Here is a 27,670-nt window from a genome sequence, read left to right as displayed (position 1 = left end):
TCATACTGAACCATGCTAAAACCTTCGAAATTGGTTCGCAATCTACCTTAAACGTGACCGGTTTTGTGACGTAAAAGGCAGTTAAAAACTTCCAGAGGCATGTCGAACGGAGACCTCTTGTCTGGGTTGCGAACCCCAAACAATTCTCATACGTGAAATTACTGAATGGCCTTAACATCCACCCAGTTTCTCTCATAAGTAATTTAAATTAATGCAAGTCTTGGGGCGTAGATAGCGTAGCTCAGAATTGATTAAAAACATGGGAGTAGAAATTCAAGGGTAAAATTCGATAACACAGAAATAATTTAAAGTAAGAATTTGATGATCTGATGTTGAATAATTAAATAATCACAGAGCGTGGTATGAACTGGTATGACTTAAAGACTAGAGAAGACAATGCATAATCACTTACTTTTAGTAACGATGATGAGCAGAACCTCTGAGGGACAGAATGGCGGAGTTACAAAACTAATGATGAATAATCTGACTTGCAGAGTTTCGATGTCAAAATAGAACTTCCCATACCCGGAAGAGAATCCGGTAATATTTATATGATTTTTCCGTCATGTCAACATTCTTGCACATTCTTTGTGCGTCTTCCCAGTTCTAGAAGTCATAGCCGGTCATTTGCATTATAGAAGTCAAGGCACTCTAAATTTTCCATTGGATTATGAATCCTAAAGAATATTCAAACTGCCTCCACTTCATACACTGCCTATTTTATACACATTTTAAAATTCAATTAAATATTTTGTTTGATTACACATTGTGGTACACAATAGTATGTTTAGGAACTAAAGTATGAAAATAAGCACTGGAAATTTCAAAAAATGTCCACAACAATTTTGCAAAAACTAAAGATAACATCTTGAACACAGCAAAGTTCCTGCACGTCATGCAGAACATACCTCTGCCAGTTAGAAAAACAGACTCTCGACTATCCAGATCGCTAGTATCCGATCTCCGTACTACGTGGCTTAGTTTTGGAAGAATATTTCTGTTTAATAAATTAAGACGTAATAAGGACATGTAATTTATGTAGAAAAAAAGTTTTCTTAATGTTCAGTTATTTTAAAAATGACTTCAAATGTGTACAATACTGCACATATTTTCATTTTTGCATTTTCTTTTTCTATAATACATTATTAAAACGAATGGTACCAAACATAGTAAATATTTATTAAGTATTGGTCTGTACCAAGAGGTGAGAAAAAATGAATAAGAGCTGTTTATAGAATAGAAATGGCGTTTTTAATGCTATGGGTGGGTGGTTCAGGAAGTAAGTATTTATTCAATGCTTTTTGGTTATTCGATCTGCCCATTAGGCCGAATAGTTGAGACTATTGTATTAACAAAAAGTTATTTCAGATTTCATAAAAATAGGCACTAACTATACACTGAAATAGGAGGAGTGGTCCAAATAAAATTTACCGTAGGCAGACTGTGACACCCCAAATAAATTTCCGCCCTTTATAATATATCTAAAAAAGGAACGATATTAGTAGACTTGGCGGTTTATTGATGTACTTCGAAGGACAGAAAAGAAAAGTAGAACTTAGTGTACAGGCAATGCTTCGAGAAGACCATCCCAAGGAAAGAAGAAAATATATTTGGGCAGATGAAAAAATTCACACTATTGTACAGAAATTTTGAAACTGTTGATATTGTAGAACACTTGCTGGGCTTAGCCCATAATTCCGTCATGTAATGATAATGTCATGGTAAATGTAACATAAGATTTTTTCGTTCATTCTGCATTATATAAAAATTTACTAGAACAAAACTAGTCCTAAGCATTTAATGCAACTGAGACTTTCAGTGACTGTTTACCATAGGGTATACTGTAACATAACGAAAATTTAGTTTTTGAAGATTTTTAAAGAAAATTGATGTCAAATTTCATCTTTCTGAATTTCTTGCAGTTGTGCAGTTATTTTCTATGACAGAGTATTTGTGATATTAGTGCCTATTTTCAAGGCTTTTAATGCGAAAACATCCGGGTTCTCTTTATGAAATACATTATAACCCATTTAAGTAAATTAATCTATTTATATATACGGCCTCGCGTCCAAACGTCCTGCTCCGAATGGTGAGAGGCAAGGGAACTCACATTACAAAAGCATCTCGAAGGTAACAAATTATTACTACATCCACGTCGTTGTTTCTGGGAAACGCTAAAACCAGATTTTAATACAGTGATGAAAACAAACCTTGAATGTTTCCAACTGCTGTCCATTTAAGTAACATCTGTGACAGAAATTACACCAACAATTTGGAAAAGTAAAGTATTAAGTTCTGGAGACTCAGTATTTTTGCTAAAAACACCGGTTTCTCATTACAGATTTTAGAATAACTGCCTTTCTAACCTGAGATGGTAGTGAGGGGAACAACTATGGTGTAATTTGATAGTACTGTATTTGCGAAGATATCAGAAGTATTAATTTTCCTAATCTGATGTGTATTTCTTGAGATTTTATTTTTCAACTGTTTGTAACTCATTTCGATTTTGCCGACTATTCGTGAGCTATTTTGTGTTTTGTCGATTACAGCGCCATCTATCACGCAACGAAAACTAATTCAATACAATTCAATACAAAAGATACACATTTTTTTTTTTTTTTTTTTTTACGGAGAATCAGAATATGTAATAAAAATGTTGGTTTTTATTTAAGATTTCCAAGTTGAACCCCTCCCTCCCCCCGAGGGTAGTGATAGGGGGCCAATTGTGGTACCCATTGGATGCCCCTCTTCGAGACAAACAACTTCTCTTACAACTTTTTCAAAATCCGATTTGTAGTTTTCCAAATATTCCCCAAAACAGTTTTAAATGACTCAATTTTCGTTTGTAAGCCATGTTGGTTTTTTGTCGGTTACAACGCCATCTATCACGCAACGAAAAAAATGTTCAATACAAAAGCTATGTATTTTTTCACGGAGAATCAGAATATGTAATAAAAAATGGAGGTTTCTGTTTAAGCTTTACAAGTTGACCGTCTCCCGCTCCAGGGGATGGTAATAGGGGACCGATTGTGGTATCATTAGATGTCCCCCTTTAAGACGAACAACTTTTGTTACAACTTTTTAAAAATCCGATTTGTAATTTTCCAGATATTTACAAAAACAGTTTTAAATGCCTCACCCTGTATATATAAATAATCTTCACATATAGCTTGTCTATTTTACCAAGAGAGGCTATGCCTTAAGGATCTATACGAACACAGAAGACTTACCTTTGGTGTCAAAAGAAAATATTGAGCTGTGTCCCTACTGGTTACATGAGCAAGGAGCTCAAAGAGTCTTCTTTCATTTGTGGCGTCCATTCCCTGAAGTAAAGAAAATTAACTTTTTTCAGCTTTCTTTTTTTATAAAATAAATAACATACCAAAGCTAGTTAAAACTGGGAAGATTCATAGGAAAGGAGTCAGAAGTTCCATAGTATGGCCAAAGACAAAAGCGGGAAGATTAGAACATTATGTATATTTCAGCAATAATGGGAACTGAAGAAAAAAATGAACTCTAGAGTTCATACAGAAATGTGCACTGACTCGCCGCTAGCTGCATGAGTTTCTGCCCTTCATGCCATATCTTTACAGCGACCAAAATCCGCTCAGATTGAGAAGGCATAGTTTCTTTCCAATCGTCAACCGAGGGGACCACAGATAGATACAGTACATTTCACTCTTTCTGTCTTTCAGTAACGAGGATATATGAAACATGGACCTACCGCTTAACCACCAGCTGGGATCAGAACCACACGAGCTCCCGCCAGAAACAAACCAGGATCTCCCGGTTTGATTTTATTTAAGATATACGAGATGTGACAATTAAATAACGAGACTGCCCACCCCCTGTCGCGCAGGATCGTGGGGGGAAGAAGCTAATGATGCGTTGTTGATCTTGAACCTTCATGAGCAGCTACTGTTTGTTTCATGAGTCTGAAAGCTTTTCTTTTCTTTGCAGGCTTGATGAAGAGGACAGTGTTCTGTAGTAGTGCCGGAATCATGGTGAACAGTAAAGTTGAGCAGCGAATTAACATCAGCGAATTTACCGAGCGAAGTAGCTCAAGTGGTAGAGCGTTGGCTTCGCATTCGGGAGGTCATGGGTTCGAATCCCGCTGCCGACCATCCTGACTGAGGTTTTCCGGGGTTTCCCTCAGTCCTACCAGGCAAATGCCGGGATGGTACCTACTAAAACAGGCCCTGGCCGATACCTTCCCAAATCCTTTCCATTGTTATTGTTGTTGTTGGATATCCCGTGTAAAATGGCCTCTGAGCTGTATCTGGTGATTGTTAAATAAATAAATAAATTTCTGGTGAAATTAAAAAAACCGACGGAATGTTGTGCAATGTTAAAAGAGGTGTAGAGTGATGATGCTATGTCACGTGCGCGAGTTTTCGAATGGCACAAACGATTTTCAGTTGGTTGAAGATGATGAACGACCCGGCCGCCTTTTGAGTTCAAGAACGGACGAAAATGTTCAAAAAATTAATGAACTTGTGCGGAAAGACAGACGTTGAGCATTCGGATAATAGCAGATATCACGAACATTAACAAAGAGACGGTAAGACAAATTTTGCATGACAAGAGTTTATGCAAAAATTGTTCCGAAAAACCTCTCAGGAAAAAAAAAAAAAAAAAAACATTCGAAAGACCATTTGCTGTGACGTCATGGAACGACTCAAAGCACAACCAGACCTGCTAACACGTGTCATCACATGTGACGAAACATGGATTTTCCAGTATGACCCGAGACTAAGCGTCAATCCATGCACTGGAAGACCCCCACATCGCCAAGAATGAAAAAAGTACGAATGAGCAAGTCGAAAGTGAAGGCAATGCTCATAATTTTTTTCGATATCAGGGGTATCATCATGACTGAATGGGTGCTTCAGGATCAAACGGTGAATCAGACCTCATACAAAGAAGTCCTAATCAAGATGAGGGAAAGAATAAGGAAGAGACCGGATTTGTGGAAGAACGATACATGGATCCTCCACCAAGACAATGCGCCTCGCCATAATGACCTTTCTGTGATTTTTTTAGCAGCCACGCGCATTCTGTGCTTGACCAACCTCCGTATTCCCCAGACCTAGCTCCATGTGACTTTTATCTATTCTCAAAAGTAAAAAGTGCATTGAAGGAAACACATTTCCAGTCTGTGGAAGAGGTGAAATGAAAAACGGCAGAGTTGTTGAACAGGGTGACATCTGATGAGATACAACATTGCTTTGAACAATGGAAGGCACGTATGCAGCGGTATATAGATAGGGGAGGGGAGTATATTGAAGAGGATAACAGTCAATTGTAACTTTCTTTGCAATGTAAAACAACGTTTTTTTGCGTGGGAGCACGAGGAATGCCTAGTTTATGGAGAAACAATATTGTTAGCAACCAAGACAACTTGTTCCGAAATCCTACAAGTTTTTATCTCACATCCCTCAGCCCGCCCTCGCTTTCTAGAAAGACTAGGCAGAAAATGGAAATTAAAAAAGAAAAAAAAAAAACTTTGCACGGTCATTCTCTTGTAGAAGCCGAAGGAAAGTTTGGAGGAAGGAGTAATTGGTACACTCCCTCCTCCCAGCTCTCTCCCTCTATTTCGCTTGCTCACTGCCTAGTATATTTTCTTTATTTTATTGTCTCCGAAACAACATTCAGACAAATGATTTTCGGTAGAAGAGTTAGAAACAAACCATCCCACTCTTGGACGAAGTGGGCAAGATGCGGTATTCAAGTCAATGAACCTGCTTTGGGAATGTTTGTGCAATTTAGGCTACTGAGAGGGTATAGTTTCTTCAACTATGCCGCCTTCTACTATGGCTCGTGCCATAAATAAGTCATCGTCTGATCACATGGAAAACACCGCTGTCCTTTCAGTCGGCGAGCAATTTCGGTCCGTAAAATGATGTAAGTTTCGGTCCGTGATGACCAACATACACTAGAGTATTTTTCTGCGCGTAATTTCTGTACGTAAAATAAGGTAAATTTCGGTCCGTAAGTTGGCTCATACGCCTAGCGTAAAAATAAGCGCGTAAAAGAAGAAGAAAAATAAGTGATCAGTTTTCGCTTTTCCTCTTGCCTGTTGTTTGAGCATGCGGTCGTTTTCCAGTTTATTCAAGTTGTTTGAACAGAACGGACCTATCTTTTAAGTGCAGGTCCTATAAACATTATGCTATTAAGGAAACGAATAAAAAGAAAGAACAAAAGAATAGAAAGATTTGAACTAGAAAGTGATATTCAAATGTAGGAGTATTTTTGTTTCTTTTTCATAATATCGGAATGTGCAAATTCCTATAGAATGTTTTAACGAAGTTAAATCAGACAGGTCTATTTAAAAAGAAAGAAAGAAAAACAAAAGCTAAATGCATGATTTTGCGAAAGCAGTAACTCAATTTAATAAATTTTCTCACTAAATTTATTAGATAAATAAATAAATCTACCCTCTGTGCCGTAACATATCTCACGGAACCAGGGCCTATCATCCAGCTTGTGCCACTGATGTCTTTAGGGCAGGGTGCGAATCCCGGGGCGGAATTTCCTTCTATTTTGTTTTAATCCCTTCCAAAAGCAACAAACTGAAACACTGATTCTTCACAAAGCAACCAACTATCTCCTGTTAGGAACTATTTTATCCCCTTCAAATGTACACATCCTAATTCGAGCACTGCTTTTGGGTAATATCTGCTGTTCTTTGAGAACCTAGTCCTTAATGAAAGGGTCAAGAAAAAGAAGGAAAGTCAACCGTCTCCAAGTACAAACAAACGAAATTTTAATTTCGAAGTGTGACTTGACAAGTTATTTAAAAGTTACAAAAGCATATCTAGAATAGGGTTCCCATATTACCCGATTTTAGCGGGTATCACCCTATTTTCAGATCCTATATTCGTCCCCCGCTTAATTATCTCTTAATCACGAAAAACCGCCCGCTTTTTGGACTGGACATTTTATGCAATAAGGTTTTTTTAAAGAAAGTTAAAGGGAGTGAAAAATATGTTTTAAAAAAATGGCATAACACGGTGTCTACTGAGTTTCTATTTCAAAATTCCAGTATATTCAGTATAACTATAAGCAAAATTCCAGTACCTAATACAATTATCTTTTTTTAAAGTTTTCTAGGAATACTCACACTCTTCATGACTTCAGGTTTGTAATTGTTTTACCATCAAATGAATACTTATTTTTTATAAATTTAGTTAGCTTTGATTTCTTTGAAATACAAATGATTAAGTATATGTAGCTGCTCATGAAAGCGCTGAAATCTTTACACAAGCAAGTGCCACATCTACACCAAGCATTAAAACTGGCTCTCAGTTTCCCATCATTGGGCATACTTTTACTGACTTTACTGACTAGTTTGTAGCCTGTATACTGTTCTAGAAGCATTGCACTTAATATAATGCATCCATTGTTATTATACGTGAGGTATTAAAAAAAGAAAGAAAGTGGAAACTGAAAACAGTATTAGTAGAAAGGGGGGGAAGTTAGTGACTATCTGCAAGCCCAAGGAAAATGGCGTCACCTCTTAACGCCGGATCATTAGGGAAAAATAACTTTTCTCATGATTTGAAGCTCAATTTCGCTACTTTTCTTTGACCGACAACCTCAATTCATGACTTTCATGGCCCGTAGACACCCTGCTCGGAGGTCCAATACAGTGAGCCAAGAGCATTATTTGTATCATATAAATGTATTATTAAGTTATATTATAACTTGTATAAATAATTGGAATTATTCCATTCCAGTTATAATGCAAGATTACCTTGGAATTTTGGAGTTCAAAAATACAGAGTAGATTATAAAGAATGATAATATTTGTATATTTCATAATTCTTCCAGTATGTGGATCAAAATTCCAGTATATTTTCAGTATTTCCACTATCAAAATTCAATTCCAGTATTTCAAGTATTTCCAGTATCAGTAAACACCCTGCATAATCATACACATTAAGCCATGAATACTAATGTATGATCTCATGGGTGCGTATTTTTTTGATGACCAATCTTTCCATTTCAGGTGAACAAGTCTATGTTTTCATCTAGTCTATGTGTTCACCTAGTCTTCATATATTCAGAAATGATTGCAAAATTGAATTACGGTATCCTTAGATTAACATTTTTTTTTTTTTTTTAAATTAAATGTCTAATCTGTATTTCATATATTGTGAAGCCGTGGTAGTTTTGTATGTTAGTACGATTCCAAGTAGCAATCTTTAAAAATGATTAGAAATTTTATAAGAGATGGACCAAGACTCCTAAACATGTCTTACCTTTCTTATGATAAAAATTTAGAAATTATTTTGTGCTTTTAAAAGAGGAAACCGTATAAAGAATACCTGGCATATATCACTTGCTTTTTTTTTTTTTTCTAAAACTTGCCTCACAGATATCCTTACAATTACAGATATCTTACTGTAAACCTTATTTTACAATTCTAGACTCACATTTGTTGAACTTAATAAAACATTAAAGGCAAAAACTAAATTTGCTTTACTTTAGTTTCGTTCACTTAACAAAGAAAATCACAAACACACACACACACAAAAAAAAAAAAAAAAAAAAAAAAAAGAAATTCCAGGTCAGTATTTGTAATACACAAGGTCATATCAGCACTTACTGTTTAAAATCACCCGCTTTTCTAATTTTAAAATATGGCAACCATAATATAGAATAATTAAAATTTAATATATAGAAAACGAATTAACACTTGATCTGAAGTACAATATAACCAAATGAAAATAATATCAATTGTATTGTTGTACATTACTAATATGAAAGGCGGCAACTAATTCACTCTCTTGTTTTCTTTTCCGATCTTTCAAGAATAGCATTTGTTCTAACACTGACGATATTAATGCAGCATACTACATTACATTGTATAGAACATTTGCTCATAATAATAAGTTGCTTGGAAGTTAAAGTATCTTTTTAAGATAAAAAATACTTTACTTTAAATCGAGATTTAAATCACTTGATTTTTAAATAAAAATCGTTGATTTAAATCAAATTCCTAAATAAATTAATTTAAAGTGGAAATAAGTCAAATCCAGCCTCTGTTGTGTTATTTCAATTATGGAAGATAATCATAATACAATAAGATGCAAATGTATGTACAGCACAGTATGAAAACGAGTGTTTCATGCAGAGGATGATTAGGGAAAATCACGTTTTGAACGGGTAACGGAGGAATTCTGCTTTCTTATCTTCGTAACATAAGGTTTTTAAATCGTTAACTATTCTAACGAGAAAATCACCATGGACATTTAAGACGAAAATTCTTGTACGCGCGCGTCTGTTTGTTTGTTCCCAGATAATCGGGGCGTATTTATAAAGGGATCCGATTCCCTCTCCGAAACTTAAATCATTTTTAGATTTTATAACTTTAGGCGAAATTTGCGTATTTTATATGTATTTCGTGCCGCAAGCTAGTTCCATTTTTTTTAAGGTATGCCTCTGCCAAATATGAGCAACTTTTGTGAAAAAAAAAAGTATCATGTTGATAAACGTCGCCGTACTTTTTCCTTAGTTCTTAAGAAACTTTTTAATATATCCGTCAGAGCATACTTCCACATTTCTGTTATACTGTAGCTATGTAATGATGTAGCAATAATCTTCCGAATGCAACCTTGAATACCATTTTATACAAATTATCAGTACGGATTTAGAAAAGTATTTTAGGAGCGCTTTTTCTTATTAATGGTTAGTTTTCTTTTTAAATGTCTGATTTTCATTTGAGGGGAGCTCGAAGATTATGAGTAAAGACAACTAAAATTTCGTTTGTTTTAGAAATTTCGTAATTTCGGAGAACAGGCTTCAGTCCGAAAGACACCCCCACCCTAACCCCTTTCGCAAATCCGTCATTGTTGGTAATTAGTAATAACAACAATTTAAAACATAAGAAATGAAATCAGCCAGGAATCACAGTACACGCACTATCTCTACATCACAGATGGAATTAAGAACTTTTGTCGGAATGGTTGAATGCGGGACTGAATCCCGGATTTCCCAATAGAAACGGAAAAGCTAACCACTCACTCTTGTTTCTTGTTCTTGACTTAAATGTATTTCGTAGTTTTTTTAAAGGGAAAGTTCCGTAATGACATGTATTCTTGTTAAAAATTCAGAAACCTTCAGAACTGGGTAAACCGTGATGGTGGTTATATATTCCAGAATCTTGGAAACCAAACGCTCAGATGAACAGTATTACGCATATGATCCATGAACAGAAAATTCAGAACTAAACAAACAAACTCTAAACAAACTTAAGGAACAGTCAGTGCATTACAGAATTTGGGACTTTACCGATTTTGCAGGTTCGAAGCACCTGATAGGTGGGAACAGATTGTTACGTATGTAATAAATTAATAGAAAATACATTTTCAACATTTCTGTTCCATTTCAAAGAAGTTTCTGTAGGGGTTGCAAAGGTGGAAACAAGAGGTGCATTAACAAATTAGGTGATTTTTGAGCGCCCCATACAAAGATTGCATTTTTTTTCAGTCTTTTAAAGTAATACGTTGAATTGTAATAAAACAATGATTATTTTTCATTGTTACTCTAGTACGAATGTTTATGAAAGTCTCGGAGGTCAGACATAATAAATTTATAGGCTATAACAGATTGACGACGGAATGATATTTATTAATTTATTTAACAATCACCAGATGCAGCTCAGAGGCTATTTTATACAGGATATCTAACAACAACATGGAAAGGATTTGGGGATGTATCGGCCTGTTTTAGTAGATACCATCATGACTGCCTGGTAGGACTGAAGGAAACACTGGAAAACTCCAGTCAGGATGGTCGGCAGCGAGAATGGAACTCATGACCTCCCGAATGCGAAGCCAACGTTGTACCACTTGAGCCACTTGATATACGTAATGAACAAAGAGAAGAACATGTTATTTTTGAGAAGGCTACAGCGTTGAAACTTAAATTTGTTTAGTGCGTTTGTTCAGTAAATATATTATTATCTTCCCGATGTATTATTTGTTTGAACTCACACACATAGTACAACAAATTCATTATGTCATGTAACAGTTTTTCCTTGTTTTTGTATTTTTAATTCACAATAAAAAATATTGCTTATAATGCATATGAAAGTTAAAACTTAACTGCATCTTATTATATACATCGATTAATATTTTTGGGATTCATAACAAAAAATGTGTTAGAATTAAAATTGTTTGAAATATGTTAACGAAATTCATGTTTATTTTCGAGGTTTTGTATTATTATCTGCATCCACTGCTACTTAAATGAGTTTTTGTATTGTAGAGAAGCGAAACAAAACCTGCTTTATCAATTTAAAGCAGATTTTGAAAAAAATCTCAAGCAAAAAACCGAAGCAGAAAACTGAGTCCCATCCCCCACCCCCCAAAGAAAAAAGGATGTTTGTTTTCCCGAACCCTTGAATCTCTATTTCGGATTGAGATAAGTTAACGACTGGCAATCAATTCAAAAATCAAGCCCAATACTTTCACTTAAATGGCATAATTATCATGTAATATTAATTCCTAATGTTTTATCTTCAGTTCATGTCTTGTATTACGGGAGGAGAAAGATGTAATTTAAATTTAAAAAATCGATTTAAATAAAAAAAAACAACAAAAATGATTTTTTAAAAAAAAATCAGGATTTTTTCTCACCCTGCTTTAAATACAACTAATTTTTATTGTTCCGTCCCTCCGGACAAAGTTTTATTACTGTCCAGTTCATCGTCGTGTCCCGCGCGGTGCTCGTTCATCGGTAGCTGATTCTCTATGTGATATTATTCGTAATATCAACAACACCAATAATGTTGATTCTTGGATCGAGCTTTTAGTTTTCCCTTACGCAGTGCTTTGCATTCCACCGCGTTCTGAGAAAGTAAGTAATCTCACCACTTGGATGAACCTAAGAGTCAGAAACTGGAGGGAACATCAGCGTGAAGTATTAACAAAGCAGCATCGAGGGACCAACGAACCTCGCAAACCACAAAAATCCGGTTCAATCAATAACAAAAGCATCGAACAAAAATTAGCAGATGGTGATATACGTGGCGCTATCAGACTACTGATATCCGATGACACTGTGGCTACGCCAGATACGTCAGTACTACATGCTCTCAGAGAAAAACATCCAGCCCACGTTCACTCATTCATCAATCCCGAACCACCTGAGGACTCGACTACAGTAACTAAAGTCTCTTCCATCGAATTATTAAAGGCTATAAAATCCTTCCCCTCTGGTTCGGCAGGCGGAATGGATAATCTCCGTCCCTCAATCTTAAAAGATCTACTTATAAATCAAGACTTTGATTCAAGGGAACGGTTAACCACATTCATTTGTGAATTTATGCACTTAATTATATCTGGGAAAGTGCCGACCATTTTACGACCAATTTTTTTTGGTGCTTCACTTATAGCACTGAAGAAGAAAAGCGGTGGAATTCGCCCAATAGCTGTTGGCAATGTTTGGAGACGCTTATCAGCAAAAATTATCTGCTTCCGGATACGAGATTCATTAATTAATATACTATCGCCACACCAACTACGGGTTTGTATACCATTCGGAGCAGAATCAGCCGTACATGCTGCCAGAATGTTCTACTCATCTACCCATACTGAAGTGAAAGTATTTTTGAAAATTGACTTCCGCAACGCCTTCAATGAACTCAACCGCGACTCAATGTTACAATCTGTTAAAACTAACTCTCCAACTTACTATCCATACATCTACCAATGCTACTCCGAACCAAGCAATCTTTTTATAAGGGATAACATAATTCACTCACAACGTGGAGTACAGGAAGGCGACCCACTTGGACCAGCACCGTTCGCCCTAACAATCCATCACATTATTAAGGATATTAACACAGATTTAAATATCTGGTACTTAGATGACGGTACCATAGCTGGAAATATCGACATAGTACTACGCGCTTTTAATAAAATTCGTCTAGAAGCTTCATCTATTGGATTGTTTCTTAACTCTGCCAAATGTGAAGTGAGTTTTCTGAGCGCCAGAGCTGATGAAGTCCATGACCTTTATGAAAAGTTTAACGAAGTAGCACCTGATATCAAACTCTTATCACCTACCAATGCGGAACTTTTAGGGGCTGCCATCTCTACCGAATCAAGGAGCAAAATTTTATTGGACAAGATATCAAAATTAGAATTCTTCTTTTCTCAGTTATCAAAACTTTCTGCACACTCCGCTTCTTATTTACTACGAGCTTCACTCTCACTTCCAAGATTACTGTATTTCCTCCGTTGCTCCCCTTCTTGGCAGGATGATAAATTACTTGACAAATTCGACCACACTCTTAGAACAGGACTGGAATCCATTCTAAACTGTTCTTTGAAAGACAGTTCATGGTTACAAGCTTCCTTACCAGTTAAGAATGGAGGCCTTGGGATTCGTCGAGCCATGGATATCGCCATACCTTCTTTCCTCGCATCATTCTATGGCTCACGAGAACTAATTGGATCTCTTCTTCAACAGGAGGTTGACTGAGACTCGATTCGAGATGTACAAGAATGCACCGATAAATGGACTAGTCTGGTTGGAATGGATCCCCCACCTATCGACAAAAGACATGTTCAGTCTGTTTGGGATGAACCTATAGTCAAGCTTCGTTTATCTTCACTCCTATCATCAACTAATAACCCAGATGACAAAGCCAGGCTGTTAGCCGTCTCTTCCTCCAAAAACGGAGCATGGCTTCCAGCCCTACCTTCTCACACACTCGGCCTACACCTTTCTAATGAGAGCTTTCGTATTGCTACAGCTCTGCGCTTAGGTGCTAATATTTGTGAGCCTCACTTTTGTCCTGCTTGCAACGCATATGTTGATAATAAAGGATTACATGGCCTTTCATGTAAAAAAATTGCGGGAAGACAATCTCGACATCATATTGTAAACGACATTATTTGTAGAGCCCTCGTTTCAGCGGGAGTTCCTTCAATAAAAGAACCAAATGGTTGTTGCCGCTCTGATGGTAAAAGGCCTGATGGCATGACCTTGGTACCGTCGAAAAATGGAAAAGCACTAGTCTGGGATTTCACATGTTCCGATACGTTTGCTCCTTCCAACTTACCCCATTCTTCAATTCAGGCAGGTCTCGTCGCCGCTCACAGAGAATCAGACAAAAGACTAAAATACTCAAACCTATTGGACAAATATTGGTTTGTAACAGTAGCAATAAAAACCAGTGGGTCTTGGGGTCACGAAGTATCTAATTTCATTAATGAAGTTGGTCATCGAATAGCAATCAAAACTGGTGACCCCCGAGCTACTGCATTCCTTTTCCAACGTATCAGCATCGCCATCCAGCGCGGGAATGTGTCATCGATCTTAGGCACATTACCTCCTGGTAAAGAACTGGACGAGATTTTTCTTCTATAACACACAATAAGACGGAAGGAGACATATCCGAGGAGGCTGACAACCACTTTGACTATGTTCATGAAGAATGTTTTGAATCCAGTTTGGATAAATATACATTCTTGGAAGTCATGGCTAATACCGGTAAATTTGGGAGTGGTAGCAACATTATCTACAGATTTTACCTTGTTACTCAAAATCGTTAAAGACCCGAATGATATTGTTTATTTGTCCGATGTTTATTTTGGAACTAATTTTTAAATATATAAGTGTTTCTGTTATCCCTTATCCGTTTAGCAACTGTGAAATAGATTGCTGCATATTAAAATAGTTCTCATCAGAGCCGTAGCTAAGGTGAGGGGCGAGCTGGGCGTTTGTCCCGGGCGCTGATAGCAAGAAGGTGCTGAACAAGCAAGATGAAAGAAAAAAGTATTGGGAATGCATAAACGACGCGTCGCCCCGATAAAGTATTGGCGCCCTATTAAAGCAGGGGCGCGGTAATTTTGGCACCGGAAATTTTGGCACCAGTAGTTTTGACACGGTAATTTTGGCACCAAGAAACGAAGCAAGCGGAAATTTTGGCACCATTTATAATTGAAGTACAGAAAATGTGAGAAAATACTCTGAATGTAATAGATATTTAAATTCACATGCTATTAACTAGGACTGTTCCAGCGAGACGAATCAAACCAGTGACGAATGTACAGCCAGCGACAAAATTTCTTTCTCTTCTGTAAAATTTATTTGCCTATAACTTTGGAATTGGTGGACTGATTTGAGAAGTTTTCTGTAATTTATGGAAAACTGTATCTTCTTTGAGTTGCTGAAGACTGCACTATGTTCACTGCACTGGGTTTGTATTTTACTTTCAAGTGCAAACAGTAACAGCTGATTCGAACCATTGAAATTGAAGTACAGAGAAAAAAAAAAATAGAAAATACTCTGGATATAATAGATATTTACGTTCACATGTTAATGACTAGAACTGTATCAGCACGAATAATGAAACCAGGGACGAATGTACAAACGCCAGTAAAAGATAATATTGGCAGCTTCATTAGATGTTCAAAGCAAGTCAAAATTATCCCCTAATGGGTTTGTATTTTACTTTCAAGTGCAAACAGTAACAGCTGATTCGAACTATGGAAATTGAAGTACAGAGAAAAAAAAAATAGAAAATACTCTGGATATAATAGATATTTACGTTCACATGTTAATGACTAGAACTGTATCAGCACGAATAATGAAACCAGGGACGAATGTACAAACGCCAGTAAAAGATAATATTGGCAGCTTCATTAGATATTCAAAGCAAGTCAAAATTATCCCCTAATGCGTTTGTATTTTACTTTCAAGTGCAAACAGTAACAGCTGATTCGAACCATGGAAATTGAAGTACAGAGAAAAAAAAAATAGAAAATACTCTGGATATAATAGATATTTACGTTCACATGTTAATGACTAGAACTGTATCCGCACGAATAATGAAACCAGGGACGAATGTACAAACACCAGTAAAAGGTAATATTGGTAGCTTCATTAGGTATTCAAAGCAAGTCAAAATGGAAATTATTGAACTCCTAACTAAGAAAACTTAAATACACACTTACGCAAGAAAAAATAACAAATCAATAAATGAATTTCAATAACACATGATTTGCAATAATATATGGTTCCCAATAATCCCAATTGTAAAACATTGCACCTTTTCTTTACATCTTTAATTGTTGTGCAAAACATTAAATGAAACAGCATGCAAAAATTCTTGCATGCTCTTTGTTCCAGCATTGTAGGCCAAGCACAAATTTTGAAGTCTTTTTGCAAATGCTCATAGATCCGCTTCAATCAGTCTATCAATTCCAAAGTTATAAGCAAAATAAATTTTACAGAAAAGAAATTTTGTCGCTGACTGCACATTCGTCACTGGTTTGATTCGTCGCGCTGGAGCAGTTCTAGTTAATAACATGTAAATTTAAATATCTATTACATTCAGAGTATTTTCTCACATTTTCTGTACTTCAATTATAAATGGTGCCAAAATTTCCGCTTGCTTCGTTTCTTGGTGCCAAAATTACCGTGTCAAAACTACTGGTGCCAAAATTTCCGGTGCCAAAATTACCGCCTTTCATTAAAGCAATATTGTTGTTGGTATGGAAAGAAATAGATTTGTTAAAAATTTTCTTGCTCGCTACGCTCGCATTTCAAACGTTTCAATAAGTATCACAAGAAGTTTTTACTTGTTACTTTAAAAAAAAGCTATTATATATGATTTCTTAATGACGATGTGACATACATGCTGCCAAGTAATGACTTAATGTACACAAGAGCGTTTTCAAAATCTGAAACGTTCAAAGTCTTAAATACGTACGTATTCGGCGTTTTTATGGTGATGGGTTTGGTTAGTTAATCACATTTTTCTACCCAATCGTTTTAATCAGGACGGTGAGAATAAAAGTATGAAAAACGAAAGGAGTGAAGAGACACACACAAGTTGCTATTGCGCGGAAATATTTTAAAAATGATGGTAAACAAGGGGAATAATAACGTTCTTGAATTTGAAACAGTTGTAGAATACGGGTTTAAGAGTCAGAACTTAACCCCACGAATTTCGTCTTTTTCAAAGACTGATCACACTACCAGTGATTTTTTTTTTTTTTTTTTTTAATTTCACTGACATATGAAATGCTTCCAATTTAAAGGAATTTATTGGGATCATTTCGCCATCAATTACTTGTGTCGCCAGGATTTTTTTTTTGTGCTTACTATCTATTTTCTAGCTAGTATCTAGCTGTGTGATATTTTTATCTATCTACATACATACAAAATACACACACATTATAATTTATATATATATACGTGTGTGTATGTGTGTGTGTATTTTAATATGTTTATTCATAATAAGTAACCTTAAATTCAAAATTTTTAGCCATTAAGAAATTTAGTAAGTACTGCAATTTTAAACATATGTAGCAGCCAAACTGTACTTTGGATTTCAAGTACAAACATTAAACATATTCTTCACCTCTATCGATCAATATTAAGAAATTCGCAAAGAAGGTCCCTTCAGAGCTTCCGTTACATTTCACAATTTCTTTTTAACCACAACACAATCAAAATTAAAATCTTTTTATGTGGTCACATACAGAATAAAATTACAAAAATTTACAATTATTACTCGAAATTGATGCTGTTACCCATTTCAAACATTTTTTTGTTTTTTAAACACATAGTTTCTAACAAATTAAAATTGTATTTCTTATAGATAGTATGAACCGTAAATAGTTCTAAATTTTCATAACTGTTCTGAAAGTGGATTTGTGTTACAGCCAAAAGCGGTTTTGTAAGTTTAACAAAAAGTCCAAAATAAGCCTCTTGGAAACAGCTTGTATTTGCAAAAGAATAGAGAATGATCACTTTTGGCTGTTGCAATAGTCTAAGCAAGCAGGTTGATAAAAATTCAACGTAGCATAGTAACAACAACTGTTCCTCTTACTTGCAAAAAAGCTTGATAAGGTTAGTGTAGGGGCGCCGGATTCTTCTTCGCCCCGGGCGCCGAAATCTCTAGGTATGGCTGTTTTTCATCCCCCTTCAAAACATTTGTCTAGTTTACTGACACTTATCAATTCGACTATGATATTTATATTAAATTATATTAAATTTTATATTAAATATATATATTAAATTTTCGAACTTTTAATATCCCCTTCACTGGACGCAAATTATTAATTAATACACTGAGAAACGTCTGTTATTCGGACAGCGGTATATTGTATAAGTATACGGAATCATTATGCTTACTACAGAAATCTGCACGGAGCATACGTTATTCATATGCTACAGACTTTCCTCGCTTAGATGTCATATCGTGTCGTTGAAGGATGTATGACATCTAACAGTCTTCCATACATCACATACGTATAACATATCCGCGTATGTTACATACGCCAGCTGTATGTTACATGTCTATATCTGTATGTGAGATCCTGACCATGCATATACAGTTCTTCCGTTTGTACAGAAAGGATGTTTATTCGAAACATTTATTCGGAAAATATATATAAAATATACTTTTTTTTTTCAGTTATTCGTTTGCTGTATGTTAAGTCCAAAAACCACAGGATTTGCACATGTAATCTACGTTTTTACGTACGCCACATACATTTTTTCTCAGTGTATAATTTCACAATACGCCCTCTGTCCGCTTCTCAGGTTAGTGTATAAGATATAAGAAATTTACAGCATTCAACGTAGAGTCTACTGAAAACCTTTGACACAGTAAGCAGACATTTTTGATCGATGTAAACCAACTTTTAAAGTAAAAAATGATTTATTCAAATTACTGGACCAAACCACGTGTTCAAATTAGATATAACAAATTTGGTGTTATTTAAAAAAAAATCATTTATTTAATTGTAAACAAATTAATTTAAGTTGTTGGCCAATGTAATGACTATTAGTGAATATTCTATGTTTGAATGCACTGTTTGATGAATAGCAGTGAATGAAAATATAATGAAACTAACTGTAGATCTGAAGTGAAATGATTCAAATAAAAGCGTATTAGATATAATTAAATACTACTAAAATTATTCCTCAACAATGTCTTAAAATTCACTTGAATTGGGAACATTATTAACAAGTGTGCTGTCCATCGGCGATTAAGGGCGTAGAGGTAATTGCTGCAACAACTTTTTTGGTTTTACACTATAACCTAATTACATGCCCCCTTACTATTAGTAGTGTTTTGTCCCCCTTTTTAGTGTTCATACCGAATTGCCGTCACTGGTACTTTCCATTACAAGCGAAGGATCTGTGTTTTTGTGCCACTACAATTGATCACGGAAAGTAAGATAAATTTAACGCTTTATTAAAATTGTTATAGTTATTTAGTATACTACATATTAAATTTGTCTTTAAAAAAAAAAAAAGGTTTGCACGTGTGTGTTATATGGGAACTTAAAAGACTGCAAATAATAAAATGTAGGGTTGTTACAAATGATTGGAGCTGTTTCATGAATTTGGCGTAGCTATGATATTTGGCAATTATCAGCCAGCTTTACCATAATATAGATCTTAATTTATTTAATATCAGCCAGCTTTACCATAATATAGATCTTAATTTATTTAATTTCGAACTTATAGTAGTCAAATTCGTTCCAAACATTAGCTATTCACAATTCTCATTCCTCCAATTCAACTCTGATTAGGTTATTTTCAAACAAAGTTAAACTATTTTGAACAACTGGTTTGTTTAAGTTTTACTACATATTGGTACAAACATCCAACTGCTTATTAAAATGAATTGAGAACCACCCAATCTTGGTTCAGACTTTATTTTCAAATGAAGTTTAAACAGTTAACTCATTAAAGACACTTTGAACCAAATCCATTCGTTCGTTTAAATTTATTTATTTATTTTTACTACATCTGTTTCACAACTTATGAACCAATGACTTGAAGCAATCTAAGATGGAAGAGTTTCCATTTACTGGTTCAGAAAATAAAGAGGTTTGTTTTATTTTAAATTTTCATTTTTCTCAGTGTAAAGATCCCGTCGAATTGTAGGTTTTTAATACTCATAATTATTGTATTCATTGCATAAGGCATATTTCACTGTAAGAAAGCGTAGTTATAAAGAATTAAGCAGAAAGTAAAAAGAAAAATGTAAACAAACTTGTATGTTATACGAAACTGAAAACAATTAAATATTAATTAATTTAGAAGCTCTAATATTAAAAATACCACTAAAATAACACACCATTAAGTAGAAGGTTGCGCAATTATTATATAAATTCTCCTGACAGTAATGGACATGCTACTTATAAACATAGTAAAACGATTTAGTTAGTTGATTTTGATTAACGTCCCTTACAGCAGCGAGGCTATATGAGACGAGACCTACTGATTATCGTGGAATCAGAATCACATGAGCTCCTACCGGGAAGACAACCCGGGTCTCCCAAGCCAAAGGCTCGTACGCTCACCGTTTAGCCACAAAGGAGCTCAGTTAAATTATTTAAGTGACAGATATTCATTGTTATTTAATATTTTGTGCTAATATACCTTAAGTTAACGTTTATTTGGGAAGGATTGATAGTAATCACACCACAAAGTTTGAGAAATGCTTTAATGGAATACTACAAGTTATTATGAGTGTATTCCTATTTCCTGCAAATGGGTGTCATTTCAATTTTGGTGTTAGGTATGTTCTGTTTTGAACCTACATAAGCTTTTCAAGTAAGTGTTGGTACAGTCCCCATCATGACGAGATATAATAAAATGTTGAAAAATATTCAACATAGAATATTCAACATTCAACATATTCAATATACCCTGGATTGAACTAGAACTTTTACGACGGAAAGCAAGCACACTAAAACGAGCGGTACAATGATTGTGCTATTTAGACTTAGTATGTGAGCATTAATGGCGAAATAGGATTATTAGGTCTATTAAATTTAAATGTGTGTATAATCTGAGGTTTGAAATAATACACAAAGAAAGAAACATTACGCTATGTATTGTGGTTTATCATATTTTCTTTTTCACGAGTAATGGTAAGATCACATGAAAAAAATAGTCTTTCTGAACCTATTTTGTTACAAGTTCTTGTAAAATTAAGAAGGTACTTAAAACAACAAGCAGTAGGTGGTCGAAATAGCAAAAAAGTTTCAGCGAATTTCGATACTCAAACGCAATTTTTTTATCAGACAGATATTGAGATTGAAGGTCAGGACTATTACTTTTTATTCTTAAATGTACCTAGTAGATACCTCTAGCCCATATGCTGGTGACGATTTCTTGTAAAAATATTGTACGGGTAGCGTGGGACAAAACAAAATATCAGAGAGCTGCATTTGAACATTATTTGGTGGAGGAGTGTTCTTCACAAGAGTGAAATGTAATTTATCTTTGCTACTGGAGACATCTTTATTCATATTCGACGGGAGAGAATCAAGTGCCCGAAAGTATGGAAGTAACATTGCTGTTGGTTGCCCTTTTCCTTCTCTTACTTTCTCTCTCTTTTATAAATAGCGTGACATTTTCAGTTTGGTAAAAATTGGTCACATAGTATTAAAAGTCATGTTACATTTCTTTTTTTAATATAAGAACATGAACAACTCTAAAGGTGTCACTTAATCTTTATAACCATCTCAGCCTCTGTGGAAAAAGAAATAACTAATGTGCAAATATTAAATTTAATGTTAAATTCGTAGTCGAAAGACATCATGTTCGATTGGATTGGGTTTGAATTTAGTGACCTCTTAAACAGCGAGGCTATACAAAAAGTGGGATCCAAACTGCATGAGCTCCTGCCGAGAATCGAACAGGATGTCCAGCGCCGAAGAAGCGTACGTTGACCATATAGCCACGGAGGAACTCGAATCGTTTACGAATTGTACCTGCACCAATTAAATAAATTTGAAATGCTTACTCAAATAAGTGGATCTATTTGATCTCAAGGTAAACAACAGAATCGCATCTTTTTTAAAAAAAAAATTTGACGTCACCACTTCGCAAACGATTTTTTCGACTGATTGCATTCAACATTTTAACTCGGGAGTTTATTATTCATGGTAACTGAATTTGTAAAAAATTGTATAAGCAAAATTAGAACTTAGACTCTGTTATCAAAACGGAGATATGAGTGGATAGAGACGACTTCACTGAACTGATCCCTGAATGAGTTCTGTAATAATAATAATTAATATTGTCAATGATCACAAATGGTTGGTGAAAAATCATCCACCCATAAATATTTTGGAGTCCTCAACATATGTAGATGTTTGTGACTCTATCCCCCTACCAAGTTGTACAAATGCTACTGATATCAATTTAATCTGCCGCCTCCCCAACAAGTTGTTTTGTGATAATGCTTTCCTTTATTCTTTCTAACATTTGGTACACCGTGGGAAAATATTAAAATAATTTTGTCTTCGGTGTTTATAGATGGCACAAATTGATATCTATTTGGCACAAATTTTTGGTAACATTTTGATTCGAATTGATAAAATAAAAGTGTTGCGCGAGCCAAGTTTCGACGTCAAGTTGGCTCGAGCATTGAGAATTCAAATTTCTCAAAATTGGTAGTTGCACAAATTATGATTTTTGTGGTACAAATTGGTACACATTAGGTACATATTTTCCATACCATTTCGATTCGTATTGGAAAGAAAATAAGTTATGACGTCGCCACCAAAAATTCAAATTTCTTGAAATTGGTGGGGGGTACAAATTCGAATTTTAGTGGTACAAACGTACATATTGGCAAAAAAAAAAAAAAGGTACAATTTTGCTTCTAATTCGAAAGAAAACAAGAGTTCTGCGTAACATTTGACCTTAAGCTCACTCGCCATCAAAAAATGAAATTTCTCGAAATAAGTCGGGGTACAAATTGGTAGATATTGAGTACACATTTTTGATACTGTACTGATTCGAATTGGAAAGAAAAACAAGTTGTGCAGGCCAGCTTGAACCGCCAACAAAAATTCAAATTTCTCGATATTGGTGGGGATCCGAATTCTAATTTTGGTGGTACAAATTGGGACTTATGGGTACTAATATCTGGTTCCGTTTTGATTCGAATTGGAAAGAAAATTTGTTGTCCGAGCGAGTTTGTCATCAACGTGGCTCGCCATCAAAAGTTCTAATTTCTCGAAATTAGTAGAGGTAGAAATTCTAATTTGTTTGGTACAAATTGGTACATGTAGGATACAAAGTTTTGGTACCGTTTCGATTCGAACTAGAATGAAAAAATAGTTGTGCGAGAGAACTTTACCCATCACAAAAATTGAAATTTTTCGAAATTGGTTGGGGTATAAACTCTAATTTTGGTCGTACAAATTGTTACATATTGGGTACCAACATTTGGTGCCATTTTGATTCGAATTGGAAGAAAAAAGAATTGTTCGACTCTGCTTCTCCCGTTATAAAAATTTCAATTTTTTCGAAATTGGTGATTGTGGAAATTTTTATTTTGGCGGTACTAATTGGTACATATAGGGTACAAGTGTTTGGTAAAGTTTTGATTCGAATTTTAAAGAAAAATAAGTTGTGTGGGTCAGTCTAACCCGCAAATCTAAATTTATATTTCTCGAAATTGGTGGGGATATATATTCTACTTTTGGTAGTACAAATCGGTAAATACTTCCTACAATTTTTTGATACCGTTTTGATTCGAATTCGAAAGAAAAATAAGTTGCCCAAGCCAGCATGACTCTCCATTAAAAATTCAAACTTCTAGATATTGGTGCTGGTGTTAATTCTAATTTTGGTTGTGCAAATTGGTACAGATCTGGTACAAATTTTTGTCCCATTTTGATTCGAATTGTAAAGAAAAATAAGTTATGCGGGCAAGTTTGACCCGCCATCAAAATTCACATATCTCGAAATTGGTGAGAGTACAAATCTAAATTCTGTGTGTTACAAATTGCGTACAAATTTTTGGTACCGGTCTGATTTGAATTGGAAAGGAAAACAAGTTGTGCGGGCCAGCGTGACCCATCAAAAATTTAAATTTCTAGAAATTGGTGGGAGTAAAAATTCTTATTTTGGTGATACAAATTTTTGGCACTGTTTTCATTCGAATTGAATAGAAACAATTATTGTGTGGGCCTCTTTGGCTCGCCATCAAAAATTGAAATTTCTAGAAATTGGTAGTGGACCAAATTGTAATTTTGATAATACAAATTAGTACATATTGGATAGAAATTTTTGGTGCCCTTTCGATTCAAATTCGAAGAAATAAGTTGTGCGGGCCAGTTTGATCCGCCATCAAAAATGCATGTTTCTTGAAATTGGTGGTAGTACAATTTCTAATTCTCGTTCTACAAATTGGTATATATTGGGTACAAATTTTAGCACCGGTTTGATTGGAATTGCGAAGAGAAATGAGTTGTGCTGTCCAGATTGACTTCCCAACAAAAATTCAATTTTCTCAAAAAATATTCCGGTACAATTTATAATTATTGTAGTAAGATTGGTGCATATTGGGTACAAGTTTTTGGCACCTTTTTGGTTCGAATTGGAAAGGAAAATAAGCTGTCCGGCCCAGGTTGAGGCGCAATTAAAAATTCATACTTGTCGAAATTTTAATTTTGGTGGTAAAAATTGGTATACATTGGATACAAATTTTTGGTTCGAATTGGAAACAAAAGGAAGTGCGTTCCAGCTTGAGGCGCCAACAAAAATTCAAACGTCTAGAACCTGGTAATGGTAAAAATTCTTATTTGGGTGGTACAAATTGGCATATACTGGGTGCGAATTTTTTGTACCGTTTTGATTCTAATTGGAAAGGAAACTAAGCTGTGTAAGCCAGGTTGACCTGCCATGAGACACTCAAATTTTTCGAAAATCATATGCATCCTGTGTTTTAAAATCTGATTTGAGTTATTGCTTGAATTGGGCCTCCAGTTTGTTCCGTTAATTTACGATAATCTACGGCGGTACAAACGAAACAAACTACAATACAATCCGGTACAAACAAAAATATCTCAAATGAGCCGATTAAATAGTTTGTAACGAGAGGTGGGGAACCAGGTTCACGCACCATCCAACTTCGTTTTCTTAATTTTTCATAATCTATTATGGTTAAACTAAAACTCATTGTGGTACAATCCGGCACTAACCAAGAACTTTCATAATTATGATATACAAAAGTCTTTTGTACCCGGTTGTTAAGTCCTGATTTGAGGGCCTGTTTGAACTAGGTCCCTACTTTGTTCCGTTAATTTATCATAATCTACGACAGTACCAAAAAAAAAAAAAAAAAAAGTACAATATGGTACAAACGAAAATCTTTCAAATGAGCCGATTACGTAGTTTGTACATCGCGTGGTGGGGGTAGGTTCACACAGCATCCCAAATTTTATTTTTTTAGTTTTTATAATCTTTTATGGAAAACTAAATATCATTGTGGTACAATCCGGTAACCAAGTACTTTCATATGACATACAAAAGTCATGTATACCTGGTGAATAAGTGGTGATATGAGGGCCTGCTTGACCTGGGCCCCCATTTTGTTTCATTATTTTTTTATAATCCAGGACGGTACAAACAAAACAAACTACGGTACAATCCAGTACAAACGAAATTCTTTCAAATGAGCCAAGTAAATCGTTTGTACAACTTACTGGGGGGGAAGGTTCACACAGCCCCCAATTTTTTCTTAAATTATCATAATCTATTATTGTTAAACTAAAACTCATTGTGGTACAATCTGGTACTAACCAAGTACAAAAGTCGCGGGTAACCGGTGTATTAAGTGGTGATTTGAGGGCCTGCTTGACCTGCCCCCCCATTTTGTTTCGTTAATTTTTCATAATCCAGGACGGTACAAACAAAACTAATTACGGTACAATCCGGTACAAACAAAGGTCTTTCAAATTAGCCAATTAAATCGATCCTAAGACATTGTGGGGGGGCTGGGTGAATTTGGCCCCACTTTGTTTTCTTAATTTCTCGTACTCCAGTACAGTACGAACAAAAATATTTGTGGTACAAACCGGTAGAAACTGAGTACTTTTTATTGATATGCGGAAATCGTTTGTACCGAGAGGTGGGGGGGGGGGGGCAGGTTCACAAGGGTTTGCATCGATTGCTTCATTGAGTGAGTAACTATTTCTTAACCTATAAAATATTCAGTGAAAATTATTTTAAATTCCGATGAAATTGATACAGGAACTCACTGAAAGATTCTAAGCAGTGACGACGCCAGTTTTAATTAATTGGGTAGAAGTAAGCGGAGGGAGAGAAAAAAATTAGACAGCAAATTTTTGTATAGAAAAGTGTAATTTTATATTACTTCACCTATATCATAATACAATCTGTCTGCGGGGGGCAGGCATCGTCACCAGGGACGGACGCTAGTCCTCCTATTCCCCTCTGGTATTCCCACTGATTCTTAGATATTACATAATTCGGGGTGTCGCAAACGTATTAGGGCATGAAAAGAGGAAAGGCACCGTGAACGGAACGTATGTATGAAACTTTTAGGCTAGGAGAACTTATAAGAGTGAGATAGAAAAGACAGTCGGGTAACATATATAATGAAGTTAGAAGTTCATATGATAGTAAGTTCAACAGTGAATTAGTTTGGGAATATAAACATACTACGGATATATTCTATTTTTAAAAAAATGAAAGAAAGAAAGATAAGAGAGAGTGAGTGAGAGAGATTAAAGTACTGGATTGGTTATAAAATACAACGCATTCTTAACGATTACACTTACAAAAGCTGTGCTCTCCCATGCAACATACATGTTTCAGTATTTTCCAAAAATGATGTCATACACCTAGACAATATGTCTATCGAAGAGAAGTCCCCCCTCGGAAAATTTATTGTGTTCTGAGGCAAATTAGATAATAAAACATGTAAATCTCTTCGTTTTATGAATTTTAACAGAGTTCATGATAAATTTGTGTAGTCCACTTCGTTCCCTTTTAGGGGTAAAAAATTGCCAAAATATAAACGTAAGCAATACGTTGTACCACGTGTTTGGTTTTTGACCTAATTTATCTCCTTGGATGAGGTCCTATTACCTTATATAGTTATATGGTCATGTATAGGGGTCCATACCCTATCACAAAACATGGGTACATTGGTGCACCCTTTTAAATTTTTGGGAGGGTGTACCTTGGCCCACCCCTTTAATTTTGGAAATTGCCCAATTTAAACATTTGATATTATAGTATAGGACCCTAATATAGATCACTATAAATTTGGGTGGTCCACCTCGTTCCCTTTTAGGGGTACAAAATCGCCAAATTTTAGTACAACCACGTGTTTGGTCTTTGGCCCAATTTATCCCACTTTGATGAGGTTCTATTACCTTATATGATTATATGGACGTATACACGGGTTCATTTCCTATCATAAGACATGCGTATATTGATGCACCCCTTTAAATTTTGAGGAGGGGTACCTTGGCCCACCTCTTAAATTTTGGAAATTGCGAAATTTAAACATTTGGTATCATAGTACTGGACCCTAATATATATCAACATAAATTTGGGTGGTCCATCTCGTTCCCTTTTAGGGGTACAAAATCGCCAAAATATAAACGTAAGCAATACGTAGTACCACGTGTTTGGTTTTGACCTAAGTTATCCCCTTTGATGAGGTCCTATTACATTATATGATTATATGGGTCCATTTTCTATCATAATACATGGGTATATTGATGCACCCTTCTTAAAATTTGGCAGGGGCCACCCATTCAATTTCGGAAATTGTCCAATTTAAGCAGAGTACAGGACTTCAATATGTATCATGATAAATTTCGGTGGTCCTTTCATGCGTACAAAA

The 27,670-nt window shown here is 35.2% G+C and overlaps 1 protein-coding gene across 7 annotated transcripts in view; it reads right to left on the bottom strand.

The window, feature by feature from the left end:
* Positions 1-27,670, bottom strand: part of LOC145678409 (structural maintenance of chromosomes protein 5-like) — a 1,106,524-nt gene that overhangs the window by 143,424 nt on the left and 935,430 nt on the right. For 6 of the 7 annotated variants that reach the window (XM_081748525.1, XM_081748531.1, XM_081748530.1 and 3 more), the window contains one exon: positions 3,231-3,323. The exons of the other annotated variant lie outside the window; for it this stretch is intronic. In XM_081748525.1, the coding sequence (XP_081604651.1) occupies positions 3,231-3,323 (93 nt within the window). The remainder of the gene's footprint in view (positions 1-3,230; positions 3,324-27,670) is intronic. 7 annotated transcript variants of the gene reach the window in all.

This window comes from Thermobia domestica, chromosome 2 (genome assembly GCF_964235325.1).
Source record: "Thermobia domestica chromosome 2, izTheDome1.hap1.1, whole genome shotgun sequence".
In the NCBI taxonomy this organism is placed as follows: Eukaryota; Metazoa; Arthropoda; class Insecta; order Zygentoma; family Lepismatidae; genus Thermobia; species Thermobia domestica.
The sequence above is the reverse complement of the archived record's forward strand: the minus strand, read 5'-3'. Positions and strand labels throughout refer to the sequence as shown.